Here is a 25,618-nt window from a genome sequence, read left to right on the forward strand (position 1 = left end):
TTCAAGAAGAAAGCAAATCCACAAATCATATTTTATTAGCTGTGCAAATGCCACCTTCAATTCATGTCTTGTGGTTTAATTAAATTTTATGAACTACCAGAACAAATCAATACAATGCTTTTTTTTTTGTACACACCAACAGCTTGAATGTTCTTGAAACTCTTAAACAATGAGTTCACTGTCGGCAAACAGAAGGCAAGGAATCAGAGAGATAATTAGCTCATGCATCTGGTGCTGGTAATAAATAAATAATTCTCATGTGGATGTAGAAACCATTCAATGTTAACCGTATTTATTTTTTTAATAATTTGAAATGGTAATCAAATGCAATTTTCAGAAGCATCTTGGTGATTGAATAAAACTGCTTAATGGTAGAAAATAATTGAGTTACTTCCACCTTGTCTAGGGTAAGGTGAGCATGTAATAAAACCATGCTTTCGCTGGACTCTGGGCAGATAGATGGATCTTTCTCAAAATGTATTTTTCTGCATTTCTTCTCAGGGAAGCCAGAAGCCCAAAGGACCATGCTGCTTTGAAAAGAGATTGCTTGCTTCATAGCTTTGGTTTAAACAGATAAGAAAGTGGTCCTCATTTCTTCTGAGATTAGAATGGGTTCATTCTTGGACTTTTAAAATATATCAAGAGGTCCTGAGGAAGCGTCTCTTCCCTTTCCTCCAGTGTTAGGTTGCTCCTCTTCAGACACACTTTTCTGTGTCTCTTTCTCACAATGGTCCAGCAGCAATTTGTCCATGTGTCAAGGACAGACATTCAGTGTCTGACGGGTAAGAATTTGGCAGGTCCTTGGACCCACTATCATTTGGATGTTCCAATCTGAAAGATATTATAATGCATTCAAAGAATCTTCTTTAAAATTAAAAAAAACATAAAATCATTTATGTCATCTTGTGCTTTTTTAGTAAGGTTAGCAAATGGCTAATTAAGCAGACTGTAACTCACAAGCCACACAAAGTACATTAATAATAAAATAAACAAATGGAGACGGATAAAAAGACAACCAAAAGGATAGGGTTATTTTTGGTTACTCTTGGGAGAAAAATGGCGTAACAGTAAACACAACCAAAATGTCCGCACCAGCGGACATCTTGCCATCTCCCAATCTTTCCGACTTTGGGAGAATTCTCGGGGTTCATTGGAACAATGTTCACAAAGTGGGGATTTTAATTGGAGGCTCTCTCTCTTCATCAGAGTCTTCTCCCCCCACCCCCCACCCTTGATCCAAGTTTATTCCTTGTTGCAGGTTTGTTTTTTGAGTAACATAAGAACAGCCAATTCAATGTCTCCCTCAAATCCACCCCTGGGGGCAAGGGCTCATGTTTTCTTGCTGCTTGTCTTCTGCTTCTGTCTGCGAAGGTGAGCCTCTATCTCGTGCCGGAAGATGAGCATCCCCAGCTGCCCGTGAGCCGCCTCGTTCATGGCCTTGGACTGCATGCACATCTTGTACTGCTCAGGGGTCAGCTCGTCCACGCAGCGCTTCTCGTGCCACAGGTGGAAGAGTCCCCGCACGGGTGTCCGCACCACGATGAGGTTGCTGTGGAGGTACTTGCGGTACAGATGCACGTCCTCTCCGCCCCAGCCCTTGATGTCCAAGTCAAACCCACCTGTTGGGAGAGAACAGAGGGGCCGTGTCACATGCACAGGCGTTGAGCTGCATAAGCACAGATGAGGTGTGATGGGGGATGCCCTGGGCCTTGCCATCCTCCAAGTTACTGGATTGTCCTTCCGGGTCAAAGGTCCCAGAAGGAAACAGACAAAGCAGAAAGCATCTCTTTCCTGAGATAACAAAACCAAGAGCAGGATTCTAAGTGTTTGTTTGCCTGCTTGAAAGAGCCATTGACAGTGTGGGTGAACAGCTTCTTCTGGACCCAAACTTCTGTGAAGTCCTTACTTTTCAACTTGACAACTTTTTTTTTAAGAGTTTCTTTATTGTTATTATAAAGGTACAGAGCGGTTATAGTTACATAAGTCAGGTGATGAGTACGTTTCTTTTAGGACACTGTCAGCCCTTCCCTTGCTCTCTCCCATGAACTTGACAACTTCTGAATGGAAATTCAGTGTTTCTGCCTGAGTGATCCTGCAGCCACGTAAGTGAGATAAAGCAGCAGCTTGTGGGGGGGGGGGGGAAGCTGCCCTCCCTGGACTTGAGTCCGAGTCGTTTAAGTTTTCTTTTAAGCCCGGTGGTGTCTACGGGGTTCTGTGATCTCAGTAGTCTATGTCATCTCAAACCAAACAAACCTGAGGCCTCTCCTGCCTGGCTCCAAAACAAAGTCAACGGGGGGCGGGGGGGGGGGAGTGGGGGGGGGAGAGGAGACAAGGCTTATGTGTGGGAGCCCGAGGGAAGGGGGACCCTATTGCTCTGATGGCAGGGTCTCTCTGGCCATTCATCAGCCCAGATCAAAGTGTCTACCCTTGTCTTTCTTATCCTGGTCATGCTTAACACACAGGACCTCAGGGGATGAGGAGAGACATTCCCACAGGGAGGAGGCCCTCTGTCTCATCTTGACTGTAGGCCTCACTGGCTGGGAGGCCTCTGAGAGCCTTCTCCTCTAGAAGAAAGGTTTTTGGAACCCATGGGTATGTGTGTGTATTAGAACACGTATGTGTATGCATGTGTTGCTGTGTATATATATATATGTCCGTGTCTATGTTATGTATATGTGTGTGTACATCTGTCTGTGTATGTCTGTTGCTGCTGGTACATGTCTGTGAATAGTACACGTTTCTGTATATATGTGAGTGTACACACAGGTGTCTCTGTTACATGTGTGCAAGCATATTATTAGGACACTTCAAGAAGTGATTGGGACTTTCAAGGGTTCGGCAAGGAGGAACCTGATCTCTGTTTTCTCATATCCCCACTCACGCCCTGACTGGAGGCTCTGCGTGCTCCTGAGAGAATGGAATCCACCTGGGAGGCAGAGGAGGCCCTGCAGAATCTGCCTCAAAGCCACCTTTGCGCCTCACAGCATTGTCTCTGGGCCCAAGAGGTGCTGGTAGAGATTACAGGGCTGAGGTGCTGCCCACTCCCAGTCCCCTCTTACCCTAATGACACGAGAAGGGGCATTTTGGGGAAATGAGAGCGGCAGCCTTACTATCAACCCCTTAGAAAACCATATCATTTGCGCAAGGCTTGCATTGAAGCGGCCTCTGGGTGGCAGCAGAGACGCAGCTTTGCCTTACCTATGTTGATGAAGTCTGACCGGTACTGACAAGTCATCCCAAATCCGAAGTCCCTCCAGAACCCAGTTTCCTTCTTTATGACCTGCAAGGAAAGTTGTATCAGACAGAGATATAAAACACAGCATTCACACATGCAGGTGAGCAATGCTACACACACACACACACACACACACACACACACACACACACACACACACACACACACACACACACACACACACACATGGCTGGATCTCATGCCTTACAGATGGGCATCTGGTGCACTTACCAGTCCAAAACAAGACCATGTGATTTTTGGCACCTCAAGCTGGAATGTTTCTAGGGAGTAGGCATGGAAATACACACACACACACACACACACACACACACACACACACAACCACACACACAACCACACACACCCAAGAGCAAGTTTTTGAGCGATGCCATGGAAAAGCCACCTACGTGTCTGGCCAGATCCCAGCGCCAGTGAGAAGTTGAGGCCTGAGCCCTTCCCTCATGCTGGCCCTGGGCGGGCAGCCAGCAAAGGGCTCAGGAAGTTGAGCAAAGGGAGAGAGAACAACTCAGGATTCAGCAGTCCTGGCACAGTCCACCAGCCGGGCTCCCAAGGGCATAAAAAGAAAGACTTAGAGACCTCAGTGGTTCCCAGCTCTGGGGCTCTGCTATCCAGCACTCGCTAGGGGAAAGGGCGCCCAGAGGCCAGGATCTGAAGAAAGCCTGCCTTTTCCTCTTGGTACTATTTTCCAACTGTTCAGTTCCAGAAAGCACACACAGAGGTGCTAGCCCCCTGCGCGCAGCCGAGAGGCCATCCAAGCTGTGCAGGCTCATAAAACAATGCGATCTGCCTCTGCACTCTCTTCTTTTGCAAGTACATCTTTAACATATTTGCTGAGGCAGCAAAAGTTTGTGAAAACACACACATACACACACATATTGGCAGAGGTCATGCTGCAAATGGGTTTGAGATCTTTTTTTTTTGGGGGGGGGTCCGTTTGTGGATCCTGAACTCTGGGCCTGGGCACTGTCCCTCAGCTCTTCAGCTCAAGGCTAGCGCTCTACCACTTGAGCCACAGCACCACTTCCAGCTTTTTTCTTTTTGCTTATGTGGTGCTGAGGAATCGAACCCAGGGCCTCATGCATGCAAGGCAAGCGCTCTACCACTGAGCCACCTTCCCAGCCCCTGGGTTTGAGATCTTAATAGTTAATTTTTTTTAATGATTCATTCTTGTAGTTCATACAGGTGCTGGGAAGAAAGGAGGTCCCCTCTCCTGGGATAGGGGAAGGGAGGTGGCAGTAGGTCCCTCATTTGGGGGACATTTGGCCCTGTTGCCTGTTTATCTGAGACAGTCTACAAAGGGGAAGAGTCTTGTCTGTCCCAACTTGACCCCTGTCTGGCTTCAGCCCTCAGGAAGAGCTTTTCATTCCTTCTACCTTCTCCTTTCTTTCCTAGAAGATGAGAACACTGAGCTAAACTGGCCCCTGAAGATTCTTCCCTCTGTGACAGCCAAGCAGCTATCCTATCACGGTTACTCCACCTTCTGGAAGCTTCCTACAGACCTAAATTACAATGGATACAATGGCTGGCAGGAGGGTTGATGAATCTTGCAGGTTCTTTTACTCTGGAACTCATGTCACTATCTTATTTTCGCTGCAACCTACCACTACAAATGTCAACTACGCCACTGTTACCACATCTTAGGGTGGCCGGAGGGAAATCAGGAACCTGAGAGAGTCAGTGGGAAAAAAACTGCAAATAAGTGTTCTCCGATACCACTCCAGGACTCAGGGCGGCCCCCAAACACTTTCCAGACAAGAAGGCAGTTTTATGAGTATCAACTGGAAAGGTGGTGTAAGGCAGAAAAGCCTGGGAAAACACTTTTTCTTTTTAAACAAGGGTTGTGTGGTCTCTGTTATCCCAGGAGTCAGGATGATGTGGCAATCAATGGTTTCATGTCCCTCTTGCTGGCTACGATGCACACAGGCCTCTAGGTGTCTGGAGAGAGACCAAGTCAAAGGGAAGAAGGGCTGGTATCTAAACATCAAATATTTGGCTACACTATCCATGGAATTTAAAGAGAAATCTCTCAACAGGAAGAACAACTGAACAGAGCTTGGAAAGAAACATGAGATGGCTTCCAGGCGGTGGTCATCCAAGACTCCAGTCTGAGTTGATGGAGTGGTGGATGTGGTTGAATGAGGACAGGGCAACAAACACTGATTTGCGACCTAGGGGCGGAGCAATAGAGACGGTTCAGTGGATGTCAAAAGTCGGCAAGCCACAGAAAGCCACGCTGGGAGGAGCTCATTCAGTGGTAACCTTTTGTGGAGGTCAACTTGAAGCACATTGGGCCACATGGCCCTTGGTGAACAGCCTGGCTAGGAGCTAGAGCTCCCCAACTCTCCTCCAGGAGTGTTCCCATTGAGTCACAAGGGGAGGGGAAGATAAGGATGGCCCTCGAATCCTTCCAAGATCCAGCCTTGTCTACCTCACCTTCCTCCTCGCCTTTCATTCTCCCTACTACGCAGCCCTACTTTCTAATCCCCCAAATTCTCCAGACTCTTAAGCATCCAAGGGAGGACCCTGTAATTCCTGCCTGGCCTCCCCTCGCCCCCTTCTTCTGCTGACCGCTGGGTTCTGCTCAGAGCGGCCAGCCCGACCCCCTGGCCAGTGTGAGCATTCCTGCCGCCCTCCCTGTCCCTCTGCACACGGTCACCCTGGCTTATCTTCTCCGTGACACTCGCAGCACTGAGAAACACTCCTGCAGGTGCAAGTGTTTCTCTGTTTGCTCTCTCTCTTTTCCCTCCAGTCCCGGTGAACACCAGCTCAGGGCCCCGCTCCCATTCATGTTTGTAGATGGTGCCCAGTCGGTGGACACAGACATCCTTCAAGTGGGAGCCACTTGTCCACAAGTAGCTCGGCAAAGGCATCAGTAGGAGGTCCAGAGGTGACCACTCTCAAAACTGCATGGCTCTAGACCAACGGACAAGCATGTCTTCCCCTTCCTGAGGCCTCAAGCTGGGGCCTGACTTCCTGGACACACTGCCTTGTGCATGTGGAGTTCCGCTGCTCTGACCAGGTATTAAACACACACGCTAAGGGTGTCTTCTACATCACCAAGATAAAGGTGGAACATGAAAAGAGACATATCTTGTCCCCTTGCCCAAAATTTCACCGATCTGACTTCAAGCACAATATCCTCATTTTTTAAAAATGTCTTTTAGCTGGACACTGATGGCTCACACCTGTCATCCTAGCTACTCAGGAAGCTAAGATCTTAGGATAATGGCTCAAAGCCAGCCCAGGCAAGAAAGTCCATAAGGACTCTTATCTCCAATTTACCACCAAATACTGGAAATGGAGCTGTGTCTCAAGTGGCTGAGTGAAAAAGCTAAGGGATAGCACCCAGGTCCTGAGTCCAAGACCCTGTACTAACACTACTACTACTACTGCTGCTACCACAATTACTATAACTACTCATTATTATTGTAATTTCTTTTGCTGCCAGCCTGACCTTGCCTGGCCCACGGGGGAGCTCACCGAGGAGCCAGTACACCACAAAAGGACAGTTATCAGGCTAGCTCTCCTACAGGAAGTTTCCAGAGCCACAGCTCTGTGGGCAATTCACGTGACAGGAGTGATTATGTTCGATGAGGACTAACACACGGAGCATAAATCAGCATCTCTTCCCCCAGAGCTATAGGCAGGCGGCTGCACTGCAGCTGTGCGGGCACTGGGGAGGCCGGCAGAGCCTGTCGGCTCTGTTTTAATGGTGCTGACTTGGAGAGCTGCCCGTGAAGCAATCTGGACCTTGCAATAAAATAAATAACAAATACTCAGGCAGAGTGTCTCCTCTAAATCAACAGTCTCCCAAGAACCGAGGCTGGGTCTCATGTTCTTCTCACCAGGAGCGCCGGTGAGCTGGGGTGGGGGTATACTCACACAGGACCCCCACTTACAAGGCCCCATGCTTCCTGGCATGGTCTTAAAATGCTTAGTAATTTCTGGGACAAGGGCTTGCCTTTTTCGTTGTGCTTTCGAATGTTCTACTCAGGTAGCAGATCCTGTTCTAAGAGCACCAGATATCCTGAGCTGCAAGGAACTCTGGGTGTGCATTAGGTGCCCCCTGACCCTTCATTTTTTATTCTTTATTATTTGAGTACCAAAGGCTCATCAATCACACTGCATAGGATACAGAAGTGGTGACGTTCTCTTGTTTGGATGGAGTTCCACCCAGCCCATTAGTACCACGCCCAGAGCATACCCAGGTTCATGGGGACAATCTTAGCTGTATTTCTTGACAAGATATTTTGGAGTTACAGCCTTCCCATCATTCATTTAAGAATGAACTCAAATGCCCTCTTCTCTCCGATCATACTAAGTCACATTTACCCACAAGTCTTTTTGAATTAAAATGATGGAGTTTTCTTCTTATCATTAGATTTTTATTATCTTTAAGTAGTTGTACAAAGGAATTACCATTCAACAAATCATCTTCATTGATGATGACACCCCTTTACAAGGGTGTCTGCAAGGGTCCCATATACATTCTCTTGTTTCCCAGATGTCAACTCTTCTGTCTTTTGTGATGTCAAAAGCCAAAGGATTACATCCCTCACTTTGTGGCAATTGAGTTTGGGCGTCTGTCATCCAGTAGCTCTGGGAGTCTGAGGAAGTGACTGACGGCCTTTGAGCCACAGATCCCTGTCTGTGACTGAGAGTAAGGAAGCACTGTCATCTATTCACAGCGATGGGAAAGAAGGCAGCCCGGCGCAGGCATATGAAACCACTCATGAGGACATTACTTTTGTGATTTGATGGGTGTACACTTCCTGAATAAGTAAATAGACAGCGGCATGCGCTGGAGGTACTGTGTGCAGGAAGTAAGGTCACCAACCTGAAGCGCAGGTGAGGGTAGAGAGGTGGAATCAGACAAAGGCTGAGGATGGGGGTCAGCTCACTCCACCCCATGAACCGCACAGCACAAGAGCATCAGGCACAAACAACAGCAGCGCAACATATACAGCAGACAGAGATGCCTGCATCAGAGACTGAGGTGGCCCTTGAGGCATAAAATAGCCAAGAAGACTGTGCACAGGTGTGTGGCAGAGCAGCAGGGCTGGCTTGGGTGTCTACAGGGCTGGCATCTTGGGCCAGGTGGTAGGATCTGTGGAGGATGATGAACCCCTTCCCCCCAAAAGGAACCAGGCCCTGCAGTGCTGTAATGGAACAGGCTAGCCCCAGCATACAAGCTGAGGCTCAGTGAGGTCACATGGGTAGCCTGGAAGAGCCAAGGCCAGGATATTGACACCATGGAAATGGGCAGATCCCACCCATCAGGGCTTCCTCCACCCCTTTTAAGACAACAGGTTGCCAAACATTGACCAGCACAGGCTTTATGCTCTAAAAGAGGTTTGAAAAATGGAATGAATCTGTGTTTTGGAAATACATTTCTGGCAGAAGGTGAAGGAAAGACTGGAATGTAGACGAGGCTGAGAATCTAAAGACAGAGGAGGTAGGAGATTCCGCTGGAAACCTGAACAAGAACTGACAAAGCCCGGGCCGGCAAAGTGGAATGTCTATAAGCGAACATTTATTGAAGTCACAGCCATTCCTTCCTCAGCAGCCCCATCGCTATATACGCGAGAGCACGGGTAAGTTTCATCTTATGGTTGGAAACTCAAAAAGTGAAGTATTAATAGAAAAAAATCCCCTGATTTCAGTCAGCATGAATTGGTCTATATCTATGGAAAGGCTAAGAAATGAGAAGTCTGAGTGCACAGTTATAAATCCGGTCCCTTCCTTTTATCTGCAGGTTATATAGAAAATGACAGTGGCAATTGCCACAGCAAAATGATAACTGGCACATTGACAGAGCAGGTTGTGTTTGCAAGGCTGCCTGGAAAGGTTGTTTCTTGTATGCATAAGTAAGTAGCTGTTATTCCAGCCGCAGTCTGGGTGCGTGGCCCTGCCAGCGGTGACAATGACATACGTATCTCAGGGAAAGCCATCAAGGCTTTGTGAATATGTGCGCAAGCCAAAAATACACCCCTGGGAAGAAGTCTCTCCTAATTTCTCCATCCCTCCACCCCCCACCCCGCAGTGATTACTTTTTATATGACACCATTCCACCACCTACATCCTTGGTCTCCGTTGTATTTATTTCTGTCTATTGTCTGCCTTGGGAATGTTCCAGGCCACTTTCTTTACCTGTCAACTCTCATCTCTAGAGCCTCAGCAAGTATTTTCTCAGTGCCCTAGAGGAAGGGCACCATGGTTTAGGTTTGGGCTATGGTGCCTACAGGGTGGATAATCTTGGGTCAGTCATTTCACTTCTATAAAAACAAGTCAATGAACAGAAATGGTTTCAGAACTTCTAACTCCTCCACCTGCACCAGCTCCTACCTGGCAGCAAGTGATGAAGAAATGGCCTGTCCAAGCTGGGCATCATGCCTGTAATCCTACCTCGTTAATGAGAGGCTGAAATCTGAAGGATCACAGTTCAAGGCCAGCCCAAGCAGAATAGTTCACCAGACTTCTTCTCAATCACCAGTGTGAATTGTCCTGTGCCTGTCATCCTAGCTACGTGGGAGGCAGAGGTATTTAGGTTCCAGGAGAGCTTATGCAGAAAAATGTGTGAGACTCCATCTCAATTGAGGAACTGGGTGGAGTGGAGTATATTTATCATTCCAGCTACAGTGAAAAATGTCAAATAGGAGCTTCAAAGTGCAGGTGTGTGCCTGCGCAGGAAGAGAGATGCTAGCTCAAAACAGCACAAAAAAGGGCTGAAGGCGGGGTTCTTTCCAGCCAGCACAAGGCTCTGAGTTCAAACCCTAGGACTATCACAAAAAAGAAAAGAAAAGAAAGGAAGGTAAAAAGAAAGAAAGAAAAGAAAAGAAAGGAGGGAGGGGGGAGGAAGACAGTGCCTATCCAGATAGGCCCAATGGCTCATGGTCGTAAACCTAGTTACTTAGAAGCAGACATCAGAAGGACTGAAGTTCAAGGCCAGCTGGCACAACATGCTATTGAGACCCTCATCTTAATCAGTCAGGCACAGAGATTCACAAGCTTCATCCCAGCCTTCTAGGAGGCAGAAAATTGCAACCCAGGTGAGAATGAAAAATAACAAAAGTCAACAGGGCTGGGACATGGCTCAAGAGGTAGGGAGAGGGTTTGCCTAGCAGATGCAAGGCTCTGAGTTCAAACCCCTAGTTCCATCTCCATGACCCAAAAAGCAAAACAAATCCAAACAAAAGACAAAACAAACAAGAACCCCCCCCCAACAAACAAAAATGATCTGTCTGATCATGAAATGATCATACTTTTCTTTCAGAGATGGTGAACCCTTGAATTACTGTATTTGATGAAATTTAATCATTATAAGCTCTAAACTCTGAACTAGCAAATGCATGTGCTTAGGAGAGATCAAAGGTACATTTGGAAGCCAATTCTTTGCACACCCAAGGGCGCTCTAATGGTGGCCTGGACTTCCAGTTCTGAAGACCGGGGTGACTATGTACCCTCCCGGCCTCTCTAAACTCCCTGTTACCTGACTGTCCATAGGCAGATCATATGAGCACCATACCTTTACATTGTGAAAAGAGGTCCTTGAAAGCAAAGAAGGTCTCCATGAGTTGGAACCATACACCTTCACTGTATCCGATATCAAATGTGAAGCAGTACTTTATTTTAAAACCAAAGGAACTTGGACCCTGATTGGCTGCAAGAAAAATAAAGGCCGAATCCTATCATCCCTTAAAACCCGGAGGAGCTTAAGACTCTGGAAAGCAAACAGGAGTCTCTTTTTCCCTGGGAGAACATAATGCTCAAAGGTAGATGAACACTAATTGGGTATTAAAAAAAAGTATCACGCACAGATGCTGTTATAATGCATTAACAAATGCACTGTATTGGCGGTATGAAAATTTTGACATAGCATCTTGTACATCTCATTGTTGCAATGGGTCCACCTGTATCCCTATTTAAACAATTTGTTTTTTCCCTTCCGCTCCCCAATTATACCAACATCAAATACAGTGAAAACAGGGGTTATACTGTGGGGGAGGGACATACAACGCAACAACAACAACAAACACATAGTTCCTTATAAATACGTTAGAAACAACAGCAAGAAAGAAAAAACCACTTGTGGCCTTATCTTGGGGTTCATTTCACTTAACATCATCTTATCTGACCTTTTCTGCTTGTCTCAGATATAGTCTAGTTATTGCAAATAAAGGAAACCACTTTACAGTTGAGGCGGGGTGGGGGGGATGTAGTTGTGGAGATGGGAGGGAAGGGATGGTAGGGGAAAAACAAAGGAGGAGGCAACAATGCTTGATAAGAAATGTACTCATTACCTTGCCCATGTGATTGTAACCCCTCTGTACGGTATTTTCACAATACAAAAAACTTATTTTTTTTTTTAAAAAGAAAATTCTGGATGGTTCCCTGATGGCATTCTACTAACCATCACCTCTGCAGCCAGGGTTCTAGCAGAGAAATCCCTCTATACTTCCTATGAATCACAATGCCAGCGATTCATCTGATACCAGCAGTCACCTCGGATAGTGACGTGTGGGAATGATGATGTGATGGGCAGAACTCAGGGCTCGAGAAGTGGATGGGACCCTTGTACACCTCCCCCAGTGCCCCACAGACTCATCAGCTGCACAGGGTGAGCACACCTCTCTTAACATCTGTGTTTACCACCTGACAGATGGGAATGTACGCCTCACCCTCCTCACCTTGTAATAATAGAGAGAAAAATGCGCTGCAGCCATCAGGCAAGAAAACAAGTTTCCAAAATCCATGAATGTATGAAATTACCACCATCCTGGTAAGGCGCAGGTCCTGTGTTTTCTTCAGCAAGGAAGGTACTGGGAGCAAAGGCCAGAACTTAAAAGCTACTGCTGAGAGTCAACCCATAGATTCCCACCCAGCTTTCCTCAGGGGCAGATAGATGCACCTGGTAATAGGGGCCCTGAAACAGAGCTCCCAGAAGCACCTGCGCCCTGACCACTCACCAGCTGCTGTTCCAGGGGCGGCACTGCGTCGTGATGGCCGTAGATGATGCCAGGATTGTACTGACTGAAAAGCACTGGATAAAACACCTTCTTCCCTGCGAACCAAAGAGGAAAAAAAGCAAGGCAAACCTTCACTGAAAGCCCGAGAGGCATTCACTGAGTGGGCCGGCTCATCTCCATCTGGCCTCTGTGACATCCCAGAGGCCTCTATGCACTTTTCTGTTTCCTTCATTCCTCTGTAGAACAGATCTTAGGAGCACGGCCCTGGCTGCACCAGGCAGTGGGATTCTAAAATCTTTCTGTCCTCCCAGCAGAGGAAGAATATGATTGGGCATGGGCGAATGGCAGCAGGAGCGAAACAAATGTCCTGAAGTGGTGCCAGTGGCTCACACCTGTGATCCTAGCTACTCAGGAAAACTACCATTCCAAGCCAGCCTGGGCAGAAATTTCTGTGAGCCTCGTATCTCCAAGGAATCACCAAGAAGCCAGAAGAGGAGCTGTGGCTCCAGGGGTAGAGCACCTTTCCCACTGGGGTCAAGGTGGGCTGATTACCAAACAGGACCCCTGGACATCCCAGGCACATGTGAACACCAGGGCACCCAGGCCACCCTGCGGGTTGAGGAAGGAGAGCCCCGCACCTGGCTGTGTGTTCAGCCTACACGTGTTGAGGAACTCAGAGGTGAAGTAGATGTCCACGTCACAGAAAAACAGAAGGACGTTGCTCCCCTTCCAGAAGCGGGCGCCAACATCCAGGCCCTTTCCCCGGGAGAATTCCCCATTGAGCTGGATGAAGGTGAAGTTCCGGAAGTTGGCGGCTCTAGGAGAGAAGAGGAAGGTCAGGTAGAACCATGCATGTACACAGGTGCACGCTACCTGAAAAATGTACATAAGCAGTGTGTCCATCCATTGCTGGGTTTCTTCTGTAACCTCTAGGCTTCTGACACCACCCAAATAGAAAGAGTAGGGCTTGGACTCAATAGACACCATTAGGGTAAAATGGACCTAGACCATCTAGCAAACTTAAATTTTTTTAAATTTTGTTTTGAGACTACATAACCCAGACTGGCCTCAGAATCACAATCCTGCATCCTCAGCTTGACTCCCAGTGATGAGAATGCAAGGGTCTACCACCATGCCCAGTCTTAAGCAAGATTCTAAATGATTTCTTGTTTCTGTGATAATCCTCCCACATTGAAAACTCTACTGCCATCACTAATGACTCTTCTTCGTGATGGAGCCAAACCCAGGAACCCCACTCAGGAAATCTCCATGCTTTTTGAACCACCACCCAAAAACAATTCACTGAGCTGAGGAAATTCAGTCATCTTCCAATGGGCCACCTTGGTGTCTTCCCAATCCCGGTGAATTCAAATCCAGAAGGCAGACAAGCTGTTATGGATGGGGCTCTGTCCCCACTCCAACTGAACGAGCATTTCTTCCCTCAGGAAGAATGGCCCAGCATGGTAGGGAAAGTGGTTGAGCTAGAGCTTTTAGGCTAGAATGGCTTCAGACCTGGTTAGTCCCGCTCATTAACCTCCTGGGACGCCTCAGGTATCTCATCTGAAGGATGGGAGCTACGATGCCCTTCTCCCTAACCATCTCACTGAGTGGTTAGCTAAATGGTAGCTAGAGGACAGGCTTGCACCATTGCTAGTGCAAGTGGGACAGTGAAAACAAGAGGTTTCTAAAGTTTGTGTTCTCCTATAGCAGCGGGGAACTTTCTGGAAGGGGGCACAGTTTCAGTAAAACAAAACTGATTCCATGCCAATGGACATGAACAGCTTTCCACAGAAGTACAGACCCAAGTTTAGTCCTGTATGAACTCCTTCGGTTCCTGCCTGTACCAAGTCTTCTCTTCTTATCAACATCATCTTTCTTCCCTAATGTCCTTCTCTCCCTCATTTCCCGCCCTTCCTGGCCCACCCTACTGCTCCCAGACTTTTCTCTACACTTGATAAATGTAAAAGGTAGGGTAGTTTATTTCCACCTTTACGAGTTTGGATTCTAGGTAGCTAGCTTTGTGAAAGGTCAACATGGATACAGAGCCATAAGCTTTGAAGATTCTGAGCTGTGTTTGTATCTTATATTCAATCAGTTAAACCTGTTCTCCAACCCCCGCCCACTTTTTGACTTAATGTCTTCTTTCAGATCTGAGAGGGAGCTGGGTTTGTTATCTTGACAATCTGTGGGCCCCACCTTGTCTGAGTCTGATGTGAGACCAGCTTTTCAGATTGAGATCAAGGTTGGAGGCCTCAGGACTTGTATAGGCCTAAAAGCCAGCAAATCCTGAACCAGGGCCTGGACCCGGGGCTTAATAAATGTTATGAATACACGTGTAGATAAACGAACAATTCCAACCCTCATTCTGCCTTGGGTTTATGTCAGACGTGAGGCTTGAACTCTGGGCCTGGGCGCTGTCCCTCAGCTCTTCAGCTCAAGGCTAGTGCTCTACCGCTTGAGCCACAGTGCTACTTCCAGCTTTTTCTATTTAGGTGGTGCTGAGGAATTGAACGCAGGGCCTCATGCATGCAAGACAAGCGCTCTACCACTGAGCCACCTTCCCAGCTCCTGCCTCTAGTTTATTTGGAGGTACATCATTAACAGCTCACCCTCCATTTCCTTATTCCAGAGATCCAAAGTCCCTTTATGCTGTAGCATTCTAATTGTTTATGGTTTTATATTTTCCCCAACTGTGTTTGATCCTTTTGGAACTTCCTCTTGGAGCCTTGTCCCTGGGCAGGTGGCCCACTCTACATTTCTCTTTGAGTACAGCTGAAGTTGCGCTCCACCGCTTCTTGAGTATCGTGTGTGGCAGTACGGAAGGACAGGGCTACCTTGTTGTCCTCAAAGACACGTAGCTGGTGGGACGTGCTGCAGTCACCATCCTGTTCTTACTGGTTTCTGCAGTCCCAGCTGTTGCGAATCAGTGCAAGCCATTTCTCTCACCCATGTAGGCCAGCCACCAGGGAAACTGTATTGAGAGACCCCGGATTTCACCTGTTCACCTATGCGTCTCCCGCCAGGCGTGGTATAGGTGCTGGTTCACCATCAGAGGCCCATCTTGCTTCAATTGACAGCAGCAGGGCTCTCTCCCTCTCACATTTCAAGTTCATACTCTTTGGGATCCCCCACACTGCAGGTCTCTCAGCTAAGCACAGACTGAGGAAGACTGCCATTCTCAAACATAATGAGTCATTCAGATACAACCCAGCTCGTATCTCACCCTTCAAGTACCTTCCCTTGAGGGTTTCCAGAAATCTCTCACAAGACCTTCCAAATATCAAAGCACATTTTTGGACTGGGGGGTGTGGCTTAGTGATAAGAGTGCTTATGTTATCTGTAAAGGTTCAGAGTTCAATCCCCAGCACTGTTGGGAAGTGTGTGTGTGTGTGTGTGTGTGTGTGTGTGTGTGTGTGTGTGTGTGTGTGTGTGTGTGTGTGTGTGTGTGTGTGTGTGTTGTTTGTTTTAATAGGGTCTCAGAATCTACCCAAGGCTGGCCTCAAACTCATGCCTCCTGTTCAGTCTCCCAAGTGCTGGGATTAAAGGCATGTCTACCACACCTGGTTTAAAATTGCTTTTTTTGAGCAATAGGTAGGCCAGGAGGCAAATAGTACCTTAACGTGCTTGCTACCTTAAAGGAACAGTGGCTCTTGGATTGTCTCCTTGAAATAGCCTACAGCCCATTGGTGTAGCTATTTTGAATATTTGCAGAAGTTAAATTGTGTGGAATAGTCACACATGCTAAAGCAGCACAAGAAGAGCACAAGAAACTGAGCTAAGAGAGTTAAACACATCACCAGGCTGCAGGAGATGAATTGGAGATGACAGGCTCTCTGATGCCTCTGAGCTAGAGGAGAGGCGGTGCTCCCGTGCATGCGCCAACCCAGCACACAAATGAATCTTCCTGGTCCTGCATGAGAATTCCCCAACGCTGGTTGAGCCGCTGCTAAGTAAATGCTGCCTTCTGCTCTCCATGGCCGAGGGGTGAGGAGGCGTCTGGGCTTGTGTGACAGTCACTGGAAAAAGGTAGGGAGCACTTACAGTATCCCCATGGTTTGACTGACTTTCACTCAGAAGAACTTTCTTCTCTTTTTTTTTAACGTTAAAGAAGTCTTTAAACCTCATCCACTATGCATCCATGTCTTGCTTTCTCAAAAAAGAGAATTCAGGAAAATGGCTGATAAGGAGCCCTTTCCCTGACCTGACACGAACGGTAATTTGCTTCCTTTCTCTTCAGCCAACCTTTCTCCATGGCTGAGACAATCCACAGCCCTGCCCATTCTGAAAGTGCATTTCCACCCCTCTGCAGTGGACACCCAGACCCTGGCAACCCAACATCAGGGCAGATCTGAAATATGAAGGTCCAGACGTGGTGCTCCCCTCCCGAGTCCACACACTGTTTCCCTGGAGATCTGGGGAGGCCGCTGCACACCTAGCACCAGATATACTTCTGCCTATCCCTGTGCCTGCCACACTCTGCCATGCAGCCCTGCCTGGCATTCTTAGCCTCCCCGACCCTCTTGTGGCCAGGAGACAAAAAGATACCTTGTGATTGCTTGCCTGGTAACACTCGAATCCTGGGGACTCTTCTCTGATGCTTTGACAACTTTCTAGGTGCTGATTAGGGGGCAGGCTGTGAATGCCTGGAGAATCAAAGTGAGGACAGAGTCCTCGCTGGCCTGGGCAGTACCATCAACCAGGTGCAGGTGCCAGACAGAGCAGGAAAACTAATTTTGTCATCCATCTGTAGTCCCTGCAGGGGGACCAGGCCATCAAGGCCACAGACCCTGGCCCTGGTACCTTATCCCTATAAGGTACTCCCCCCCCTCCCCCCACCCACTCGTGATCCCTCAACCCAAAGGCTTCTTTTATCCATCCACTAATCTGGAAGAATGCTTCCTTGTCCTACCTGCCCTGAGAAAGGATAACCATCTGATAACCATCGAGTACTCTCTGCTGAGAAAGAGGACTAACTGGAAACAACAGGGGAGAAAAAATTAGGAGAACTTCAATTCTTCTCTCTTTCAAAGCAGAGAGATGAACACATCCACATCCTTTTGGGATGGGGAACAGGGATGCCCTCCTCCCAAATGTATCAGCACCAATCATGAGGCTCCAAAACGCAAGATGCAAGAGGGTGAAGAGGAATTGGCTCCTGCAAGCTGGTCAGGGTCCTAATCTTCATCTAGAAACTTCGCTCTTGGGACAGGGGAATTGAATCACTAAGCCAGGGCACCAAGATCAGCAGTGTATTAAGAGGTAGCAAGGCTGTACCTGAGCAATAAAAAGAAATTCAGCTCAACATGCCAATGGAGTGAAGTAGGCTGGATGTGGAGTTGGACACAGCATCCCTATTAGGCTACAATCCCAACCACAACCAACCAAGGGACACAGGCAGGCAGGCTCCCTGCTGAATCATCTATGTCCCCAAACACAGTGACCACCAAGATACTCACCACAGAATGGCCCCAGCTCCTGTCCTACCCAGGACATTTTTCCCTTCATCCATTCAGTTTTCAAGGCCCACATCAACAGTGACTGCCTGTCATAAGCCCCAGGGCAAATTGAAGAACCCTCAAGCATTTCACCCAGCTTCTGTTCCTCCAACACTGCTGGTACAGAATATATAAATTTTCTAGTAGACTCCAAAGCTTTCTAAGGTGGCAAAGACCTTTCTCTGTTCTGCCTCCTGAGATTACCCAGCACCGTATAGGAAATGATCCTTACAGGGACCCAGAGGTGCCACTGAATTTGGATAAATCAAGAATAAGAGGAACACACCGGTGCACATCTCAGCTGTGTCCTGAAGGGGGTGCTGTCTCCTCCTGGGAGGAAATTCCCCCACTTCCAGCAGAAGAGTACAACAACGTACCCAGGTGGGCACCATAAACTGGTACACTTTGTATAAGCCCATTCCCCTCATGAGAAAGAGGCTGCGATCAATAGATTCTGAAGGAAGGCCACGAATCATAGCTTTTAAGAAGATGGATCACAAATACAGGGAAGAAAAATAGACAGCTGAGACAAATAAGATGCAGTTCATTTGAAATATTTAATTTACCCAAAGGATGAAGTGTAGTCTCTGGTGACATGCCACTGACATGGCATTGTAAGAAACGGGCACTTGGTATGATAGAATGGGGTCACCGTGTCATATTATGTAATTTCCTATCATGAATCTGAGTACACAGCTCCACAAGACCAAAATGATTTCCTTCTTCTCTTCTGCCTGAAGTGTATTATTAACTGGTTGAACTCTGGAATTTTCCACTCTATCCCTTTCTTTAATGTCATAAATCTGTTGTGTGGGGTTCTTTGATTTCAAATAGTCATTTTTATAGAGGTTATAATGACCTGAGAAAGCAACTTCTTCGGCTGGAGATGTAATTCCTCTAATTGACTTGCATTTCCCAGAATTGCAGGATTAAAAGTGATAAAAGATCTTGCTGTCTAATATGATTTATTCTAAGGCTTTTCCCCAAAATTGCAATAAAACTCTTTTAATGTGACACATCCCACAATAGCCCTTTCATTTTTTAAAAAAACCTGTAACATTTGCACAGCATAGTATTATAACCCATGAATAATTTAGAATTTTAAAGTTGTCCTTTATATAAAAATGGTAGATGAGTTGTATTTACTGAAAACATTGGAGTAGAGTGAAGAATTTAAAACTTAATTACTTTATCATGTTATCATTCAGGATTTTTTTTCCAGTAAGCATTTGCAACAATTAATTTAGAGTTCTCTAGATTCTGAGCATACACAAGCCTATTTCAGTAAGTTTTCTCAGAGAACTCCTAGTTCACATGGAAATAGGCCACTATCCATTAAGAAGCATTCTCTGTCCACCCCTCCCATCTTTTTTTTTTTTTTTTTAAGAATTTGTGCTGTTACGGGAGCTTGAACTCAGGGCCTGGGTTCTCTCAGTTGGATTTTTCCCTCTACCACCTGCACCTGGATTCCATTAGTGGGCTAACACTTTGCCATATTTTGTTTTTTCTCTCATTCTCTAAGACATGCGCCATCTCAAATGCAAGGTACTGTCCTTAATAACAGGAGAACAATCACACTCAGGAGACTGAACATGGCCACAGTCCTGTCATCTTTATACCCAGCTCAAGTCCTCTAAAGGACAATTAAGGATGCAAGCATGTGTGTACGAAGAGCTGGTCTATCAAGACGGATCATTCTAGTCCTCACCTCTGGCAATGTAGGGCAAGCTGGCCACAGGCCTAAAACCCTGCCTCCATCTGTGAGATGCTGATACACACGCCTCTGTTCCCCAGGTTCCAGGACTGTTTTTGTGCTTGGGAGAAATTTGCCCTGCAGTGATTTATTTTTCCCTCTTTTATTATTAATATCTTCAAGTAGTTGTACAAAGGAGTTTCAATTTATCATGTTCATTTATGTTCACAGCTATTGCATTTTAGCAAATGAAACAATTGTGTGTGTGTGTGTGTGTGTGTGTGTGTGTGTGTGTGTGTGTGTATGTGTGTGTGTGCTAGTTCTGGGTTTGAACTCAGGGCCTGAGCACTGCTCCCTGAGCTTGTTTTGCTCAAGGCTAGCACTCTATCACTTGAGCTACAGCTCCACTTCTGGCTTATCTGGCTGCTAATCTCACAGACTTTCCTGCCAAGGCTGACTTTAAACCACAATCCTCCTGAGTAGTTAGGATTATAGGTGTGAGCCACTGGCACCTGACTTGGGTGCAAATGAAATTCTTACCTAAAAGTTCACTGTTTAATAAAAAGGAAGAAAAAAGCACAAGCAAAACAAGAATGCCACTCAAATTTCAGAAGGAGGAAGAAGAAGAGAAAGAGGAGGAGAAGGAGGGAGGAGGAGGAAAAGGAAGAAGACGACGAGGAGGAGGAGGAGGAGGAGGAGGAGGAGAAAACCTTTCTTTACATTTTCTTCTAGGATATATGGATGAAATAAAACAGTAACGCCAGGAAGGTCCTTGACAACAAACATATCCATTGCACACACCACGGCGGAGCAGTGAAGATCTTTCTAGAACCCATCTCAGACATGATTCCCCTGAAAGAAGCCTCTGTATCCTCATGACTGGACAAAAGTGAGCTTGTCATGTAGGGAATGTCAGCCCATGCCAATTCAAATACACATGACAGTTAAAAGTTTTCTATGCTGTGGCTCCAACCAAATATCCACCAAGGTCGCTGTGTCTCCACGCGGGGACCGCACAGCATTCGCAGTGTACTGAGTGTGGGGTACTTGGTCTCAGCTTCATTTGGGAAAAGTAACTTGGAATGATTACAACCAGGGCCCAGGAATCTGCATTTTACAAAGCATCCCAAGTACTTCCAAAGATAGAGGACTACTAAGCAAGCAAGCTTTTCCTCTGGCATAAAGTGAAGCTTGGAAAAATCTGTAGATTAAGAATTAGAGGTTGATAACTGATTTGCACTGTTGTTGTCTATGGCAGTGACTTATAAACATTCTAAACACAATCCTTATAAGGATATATTATACAACAATGCAGCACACACACACACACACACACACACACACACACAGAGGCATACCACTGAAATTAAAGTTTCATGAGATGGTATTTATCTTTACTCTCTGCAATTCACTCTGATATTTTCTACTCTACTTCATATCATTTTTCAAAAAACACTGGACGCAGCCCACTAAATCAATTTCACAATCTTCTAATGAATCACCAAGTGGAGTTTGCAAAACATTGGTCTATAGCAATCAACTGAAAGGCAGAGCTCAATTGAGTAAGCATAAACTTAGAGAGAGGAGAGAGAGAGGGTATAAAACATAGCAAACTAGTTATTAAACAAGATTTTATTTTTAGTTATTCTTAAAACATTTGCATTTTGCCAGATTTAGACTGGTTTAATTAAAATGTGAATCTCCAAATGAAACTAAATTTCATTTAATTTGATCACAAATCTTATTACCTTTGACTAACAATTATGGCTTTCAGGAGGGGTACACAGGGTAGAAGTCTGCTGTTGCTAACAATGTAAGTCCTAGACTCTAAGTAGGGTTTGCTGATGGAGGTTTGCTCATATGCCTGCAATGAAAGCCTAAAGAACAATCTCATTTCTTCATCTATGAAATAGGATTAATAAGGGCATCTATCTTAAAAAGTTATTGTAAATACTGAATATGATAATTCATGCAAGTAATAGCTATTATCATTCAAAATTAAATGCATCCAATAAAAGTTTCACCAGCACAAAAGAGCCAGAAAGGTGCTTCAAGTTGGGAACCTGTGGCTCATATCATCTGTCACAGGTACTTCAAAAACTGAGATGAGGAGGATCACAGTTCCAAGACAGCCCCGGCAAACAGTATGCAAAACAAAACAAAAAAGAAACAAAACAAAACTGGGTGTAGTGACAAGTGCTTGTCAGCCCAACTACTGAAGAAAGCATGCCTAGGAAAATGATGGCCTAAGCCAGTCTGAGCAAAAAGCAAAATCCTATTTCAAAGTTAACCAGAGCAAAAGGGGCTGAAGGCAGAATATTTGTCTAGAGAATGTGGAGCCCTAGGTTCAAAACCTAGTATAGCAAAAAACCTGAAAGTACTGAAATAAAACCTCATCTATGTATGTTTACATACAGATCATTAGGTATCCAAGTTTACTAAGTAGAACTATGTTCTTATCTTTGATGAATAATGTGTAAGGTCTGTCCTACATGCTACAGTGGCAGAGTGTGACACACAGCCTCACCTGTGTGGTAACTTCTCATCTATCACCAGGTCAGGAAGCTAGAAATCACCACTGGGCACCGGTGGCTCACGCCTGTAATTCTAGCTACTCAGGAGGCTGAAATCTGAGGATCGTGGTTTGATGCCAGCCTGGGCAGGAAAGTTCATCAGAGACTCTTATCTCTAAGAAACTACTCAGAAAAAGCTGGTGGTGGAGCTGTGGCTCAAGTTGTAGAGCACTAGCCTTCAGCAAAAGAGCTCAGGAACAGCACCCAGGCGCTGAGCTGAAGCCCCATGACTGACAAAAAAGAAAGAAAGAAAGAAAAGAAACGTAAGTCATCAAATCACATGCCACATGCTGAACACAAGAGGCGTGTGTGTGTGGGGGGGGGGGGGGGGGGGATGAGGAATCATGAGGAGCTCTGTACCAGGGGTGACACTCGAAGGAATGGAAGGATGACAAGTGAATGGAAAAGGGAGGTGGAGGACAATCCAATGGCGAAAGGTGGAAGGGGAAATCTCAGTGCCCAGTTTGCTTGTGAGCACTGATTCCTCATGACAAGGTGAGACTTAAGAGCCAATTTGGGCAACCAAGCCAAGGTCATGGGTGATCTAGGAAGATCCATATGGAAGGAGGAGATTTGTGGAGAAGTATGGCATCAACTAAGGCTGGTTGATCAGACCTAGGTAATCTGATTGATCCATGGATGCCACACTGTGGGAAGATCAGGCTGCAGCCGCAGGTGTTAGGGACACCATACCTGGGCTCAGTGGTTCATGCCTGTAATTTTAGCTACTTGGGAAACATAGATCAGGAGGCAATGAATCGAGGACAGCTCAGGCATAAAAGTTTGTGAGACTCCATGGCTGGCATGGTGGTACACACCTGTCACCCTAATAACTCTGGAAGCGCAACAACCGGATGCAATGGTATGTGCCTGTCATTCTCAGCCACACAGGGAAGCACAAGTAGGAAGAGGCATAAACTGAGACTCTCTCTTGAAAACATTCAATGCAAAAAAACACTGGAGGTGTGGCTCTAGGGGTAGAACATCTAGCATGTTTGATCCTTAGTACTATCACAAAAACAAACAAGTACCGAAGTCACTAGAAAGAGTATTTTCTACAAGTCTACAAAAGTTTCTGCTTATCCATTAGACTCATTAATTTATAAGCATGTGGCCATCAGGAAGTGCCAAGGCCAATCAATGGAGCTGTCAATTCTATCTGCATGTTGGAGTCACCTTGAGAGATGCTTGCACTACCTTGTGGTGTAGCACCTGGCTGTAGCTCTGGGTGTAAACTCAGGGTAAGCCATCCCTTCCCTTACACTGGTTCTCAAACCTAACTCCATGTTCAGATGACTGTGGATAAAACTTATCATATACTATGTTCAGGAAAGGACACTGGCAGGGACATTCAAACCCGTACACTGTGCACAAAACATGAATTCGAATCATTCCCCCTCTCTATTCCTAAGCAGAGAAGAGTAGGCTACAGCAAGGCATTGGACTTGAGAGATTTCTGTTTCACTTACTTTTAGAACATCTGACTATTTCATTCTCTTTGATCTCCCTTGGACATGAACCCTTAGCTTTAAGTTGTTAACTACTTTTAACTCTTAACTCCTTACTGCTTTAGCCCAGGAGTGAACCTATACTTTTCTGTCAAGGGTCTTATAGTAAATCGTTTAGGCTCTGTAAGTCTTAAAGTCTTAGTGTTAAGGACCTAACTATACAAGCAGCCACAGAAAACAAGCAAACAAATAGGACCGCAACATTCCAATGAAGCTTGCTTTACGGGCAGACTTTGACCCGGAAGCTGTAGTCTGCGACTTTTGCTTGAGAATGTTTGAAACGTTATCATTAGCATTCTGCTCCTGTGTTCATCAGCATACAAGGGGTACCACCACCTGGGAACGATCCCAAACCAGGCCCTCAATCTGGGGACCTCATCCTTCCACTAGCATCCTACTGCTGTTTGCCAGAAATGCAAAAGAGAGGCTCCTGTTTATGTCAACCACATATGGGTGTGACAATTTCTTCAGATTTACTACCGATCATCCTCAAAGCATCACTGATAGACAAACCACCCACCCGATCACTCTGCTGAGGCCCGCAAACATCCACGCATACCAAAGTGGAGTATGACAGTACCACTGTGGCTTCTTCATTGCTACAAGGTGCCATGTGGGGTTACTGATTTATTTTGACAGAGAAAAATATCCGTCTACTCTGCCTTTGAATATATTTACTCCCCCTCCTCCCCCAACACCATTGATCAAAGAGGTATGAATACACAATCTTGGGTCTAAAGGTTTTGGCTCAATATAGATTTTGCTCAACTGAGCAGGTTTAATCAACGATCCTGCCTCAGCCGTCTCCCCTGGCTTCTCCTTAGCATCTCTAAGAGCATAATGAATGAAAGGCAAAGGGAGAGACCATTTGCTACAGTAGATGAGATCTGAGCATAAATATCAATCACTCAGCTTTTCAAGCTGTGGCTGACACAGAGCTCACTGCACACAGAGTTGCTCTTTGCTCTCCATGTGAAAGTGTAGCATCTGCAGCGTTGAGAGTGATCACCTTTGGTCATGTAGGAACTCAGAGATGCCTGCAGAAGCCTATGTGCCTCACATTTTCTGCTCAGGCAGTTTATCTCCACTGTCACAGACATGAGCCGTGCACAATGAAGACCAGTGTCAGACAGGGTGGTCTCCCTGGGAGAGAGGGCTCTAAATTCCCCTACACACAGCCAGTAATCAATCTCCTGTTTTGCCCACAGTGTGGAGGAAAACAAAAGGAAATGTAAGATTCAGCCTGGGTTATGCACTGTGAGTGCGGTTACCATGACTCCTTCTTACCGCTCCAGACTCTACTCACTTGGACGTGTTCTCGAGGATTCCCTTTACTTCATCCATTTCTTCTTTCCCAAAGTAAACAACGGTGAGATGAATTCTCCCATCTTGCTGGATGCACATCTCCCTGGAAAACAAAATACACACATGTCTGGTGTCTTGTTCCTGTTTTCACATTAGCAGACAAGGTACCAACTATTACCTGTTCTTCCCCTCCCCCTTCCCCTTTCTCTTTCCCTTTCTCTTTCCTTTTCCATTTCTCTTTCCCTTTCTCTTTCCTTTTTCCTCTCTTCTCCTCCCCTCTCCTTCCCTTCCCTACTCTTCCTTTCTATTTTGGAAGGTACAAACGAGTTTGAAATTAACTAAGCCAATTGCCAAGAGATCAAAGATGTGGATCTAAGATATGCCTGGTTGGCTAGCCCAATGTCCAGAATTTGTTTTATCCAGTTAAGAAAGCAGGGCAATTTAAATATGCAGATTAACCAACCAAAGCTCAGATGGAGCCAGGCACTGGTAGCTCATGCCTGTAATCCTAGCTACTCAGGAGATTGTGATCTGAGGGTGGAAGTTCAAAGCCAACCCTGGCTGGAATGTCCATGAGTCTCTTATCTTCTAAAAGCCAGAAGTAGAGATGTGGCTCAAGTGGTAGAATGCTACTAGCCTTAAGCCTAACACTGAGGGACAGAGTGTGCACGTGCGTGTGTGCATATAATGACTCTATAGGGCACAGAGATGCATTCAAGATACTGTGTCCGGGCTCAGCATTGCTCACATGGCTGCTCAGTGGAGTAGGCCCCTTCCTTGCTGCTGTTATTTATTGTCCATTCCTGGTGCATGTGGGACCCT

At 46.2% G+C, this 25,618-nt stretch overlaps 1 protein-coding gene across 3 annotated transcripts in view; it reads right to left on the minus strand.

Annotated features, from left to right (window-relative positions):
* Window positions 1-25,618, minus strand: part of Csgalnact1 (chondroitin sulfate N-acetylgalactosaminyltransferase 1) — a 204,307-nt gene continuing 178,689 nt past the window's right edge. For all 3 annotated transcript variants that reach the window (XM_042700213.1, XM_042700220.1, XM_042700208.1), the window contains exons 5-9: window positions 24,798-24,899; window positions 12,861-13,039; window positions 12,223-12,317; window positions 3,199-3,280; window positions 1-1,619 (exon numbers count right to left, since the gene is read on the minus strand). In XM_042700213.1, coding sequence (XP_042556147.1) covers window positions 1,330-1,619; window positions 3,199-3,280; window positions 12,223-12,317; window positions 12,861-13,039; window positions 24,798-24,899 — 748 coding nt within the window. In that variant the 3' untranslated portion in view covers window positions 1-1,329. The remainder of the gene's footprint in view (window positions 1,620-3,198; window positions 3,281-12,222; window positions 12,318-12,860; window positions 13,040-24,797; window positions 24,900-25,618) is intronic.

This window comes from Dipodomys spectabilis, unplaced genomic scaffold, assembly GCF_019054845.1.
Source record: "Dipodomys spectabilis isolate Male_0828 unplaced genomic scaffold, ASM1905484v1 ptg000009l, whole genome shotgun sequence".
Taxonomy (NCBI): domain Eukaryota; kingdom Metazoa; phylum Chordata; class Mammalia; order Rodentia; family Heteromyidae; genus Dipodomys; species Dipodomys spectabilis.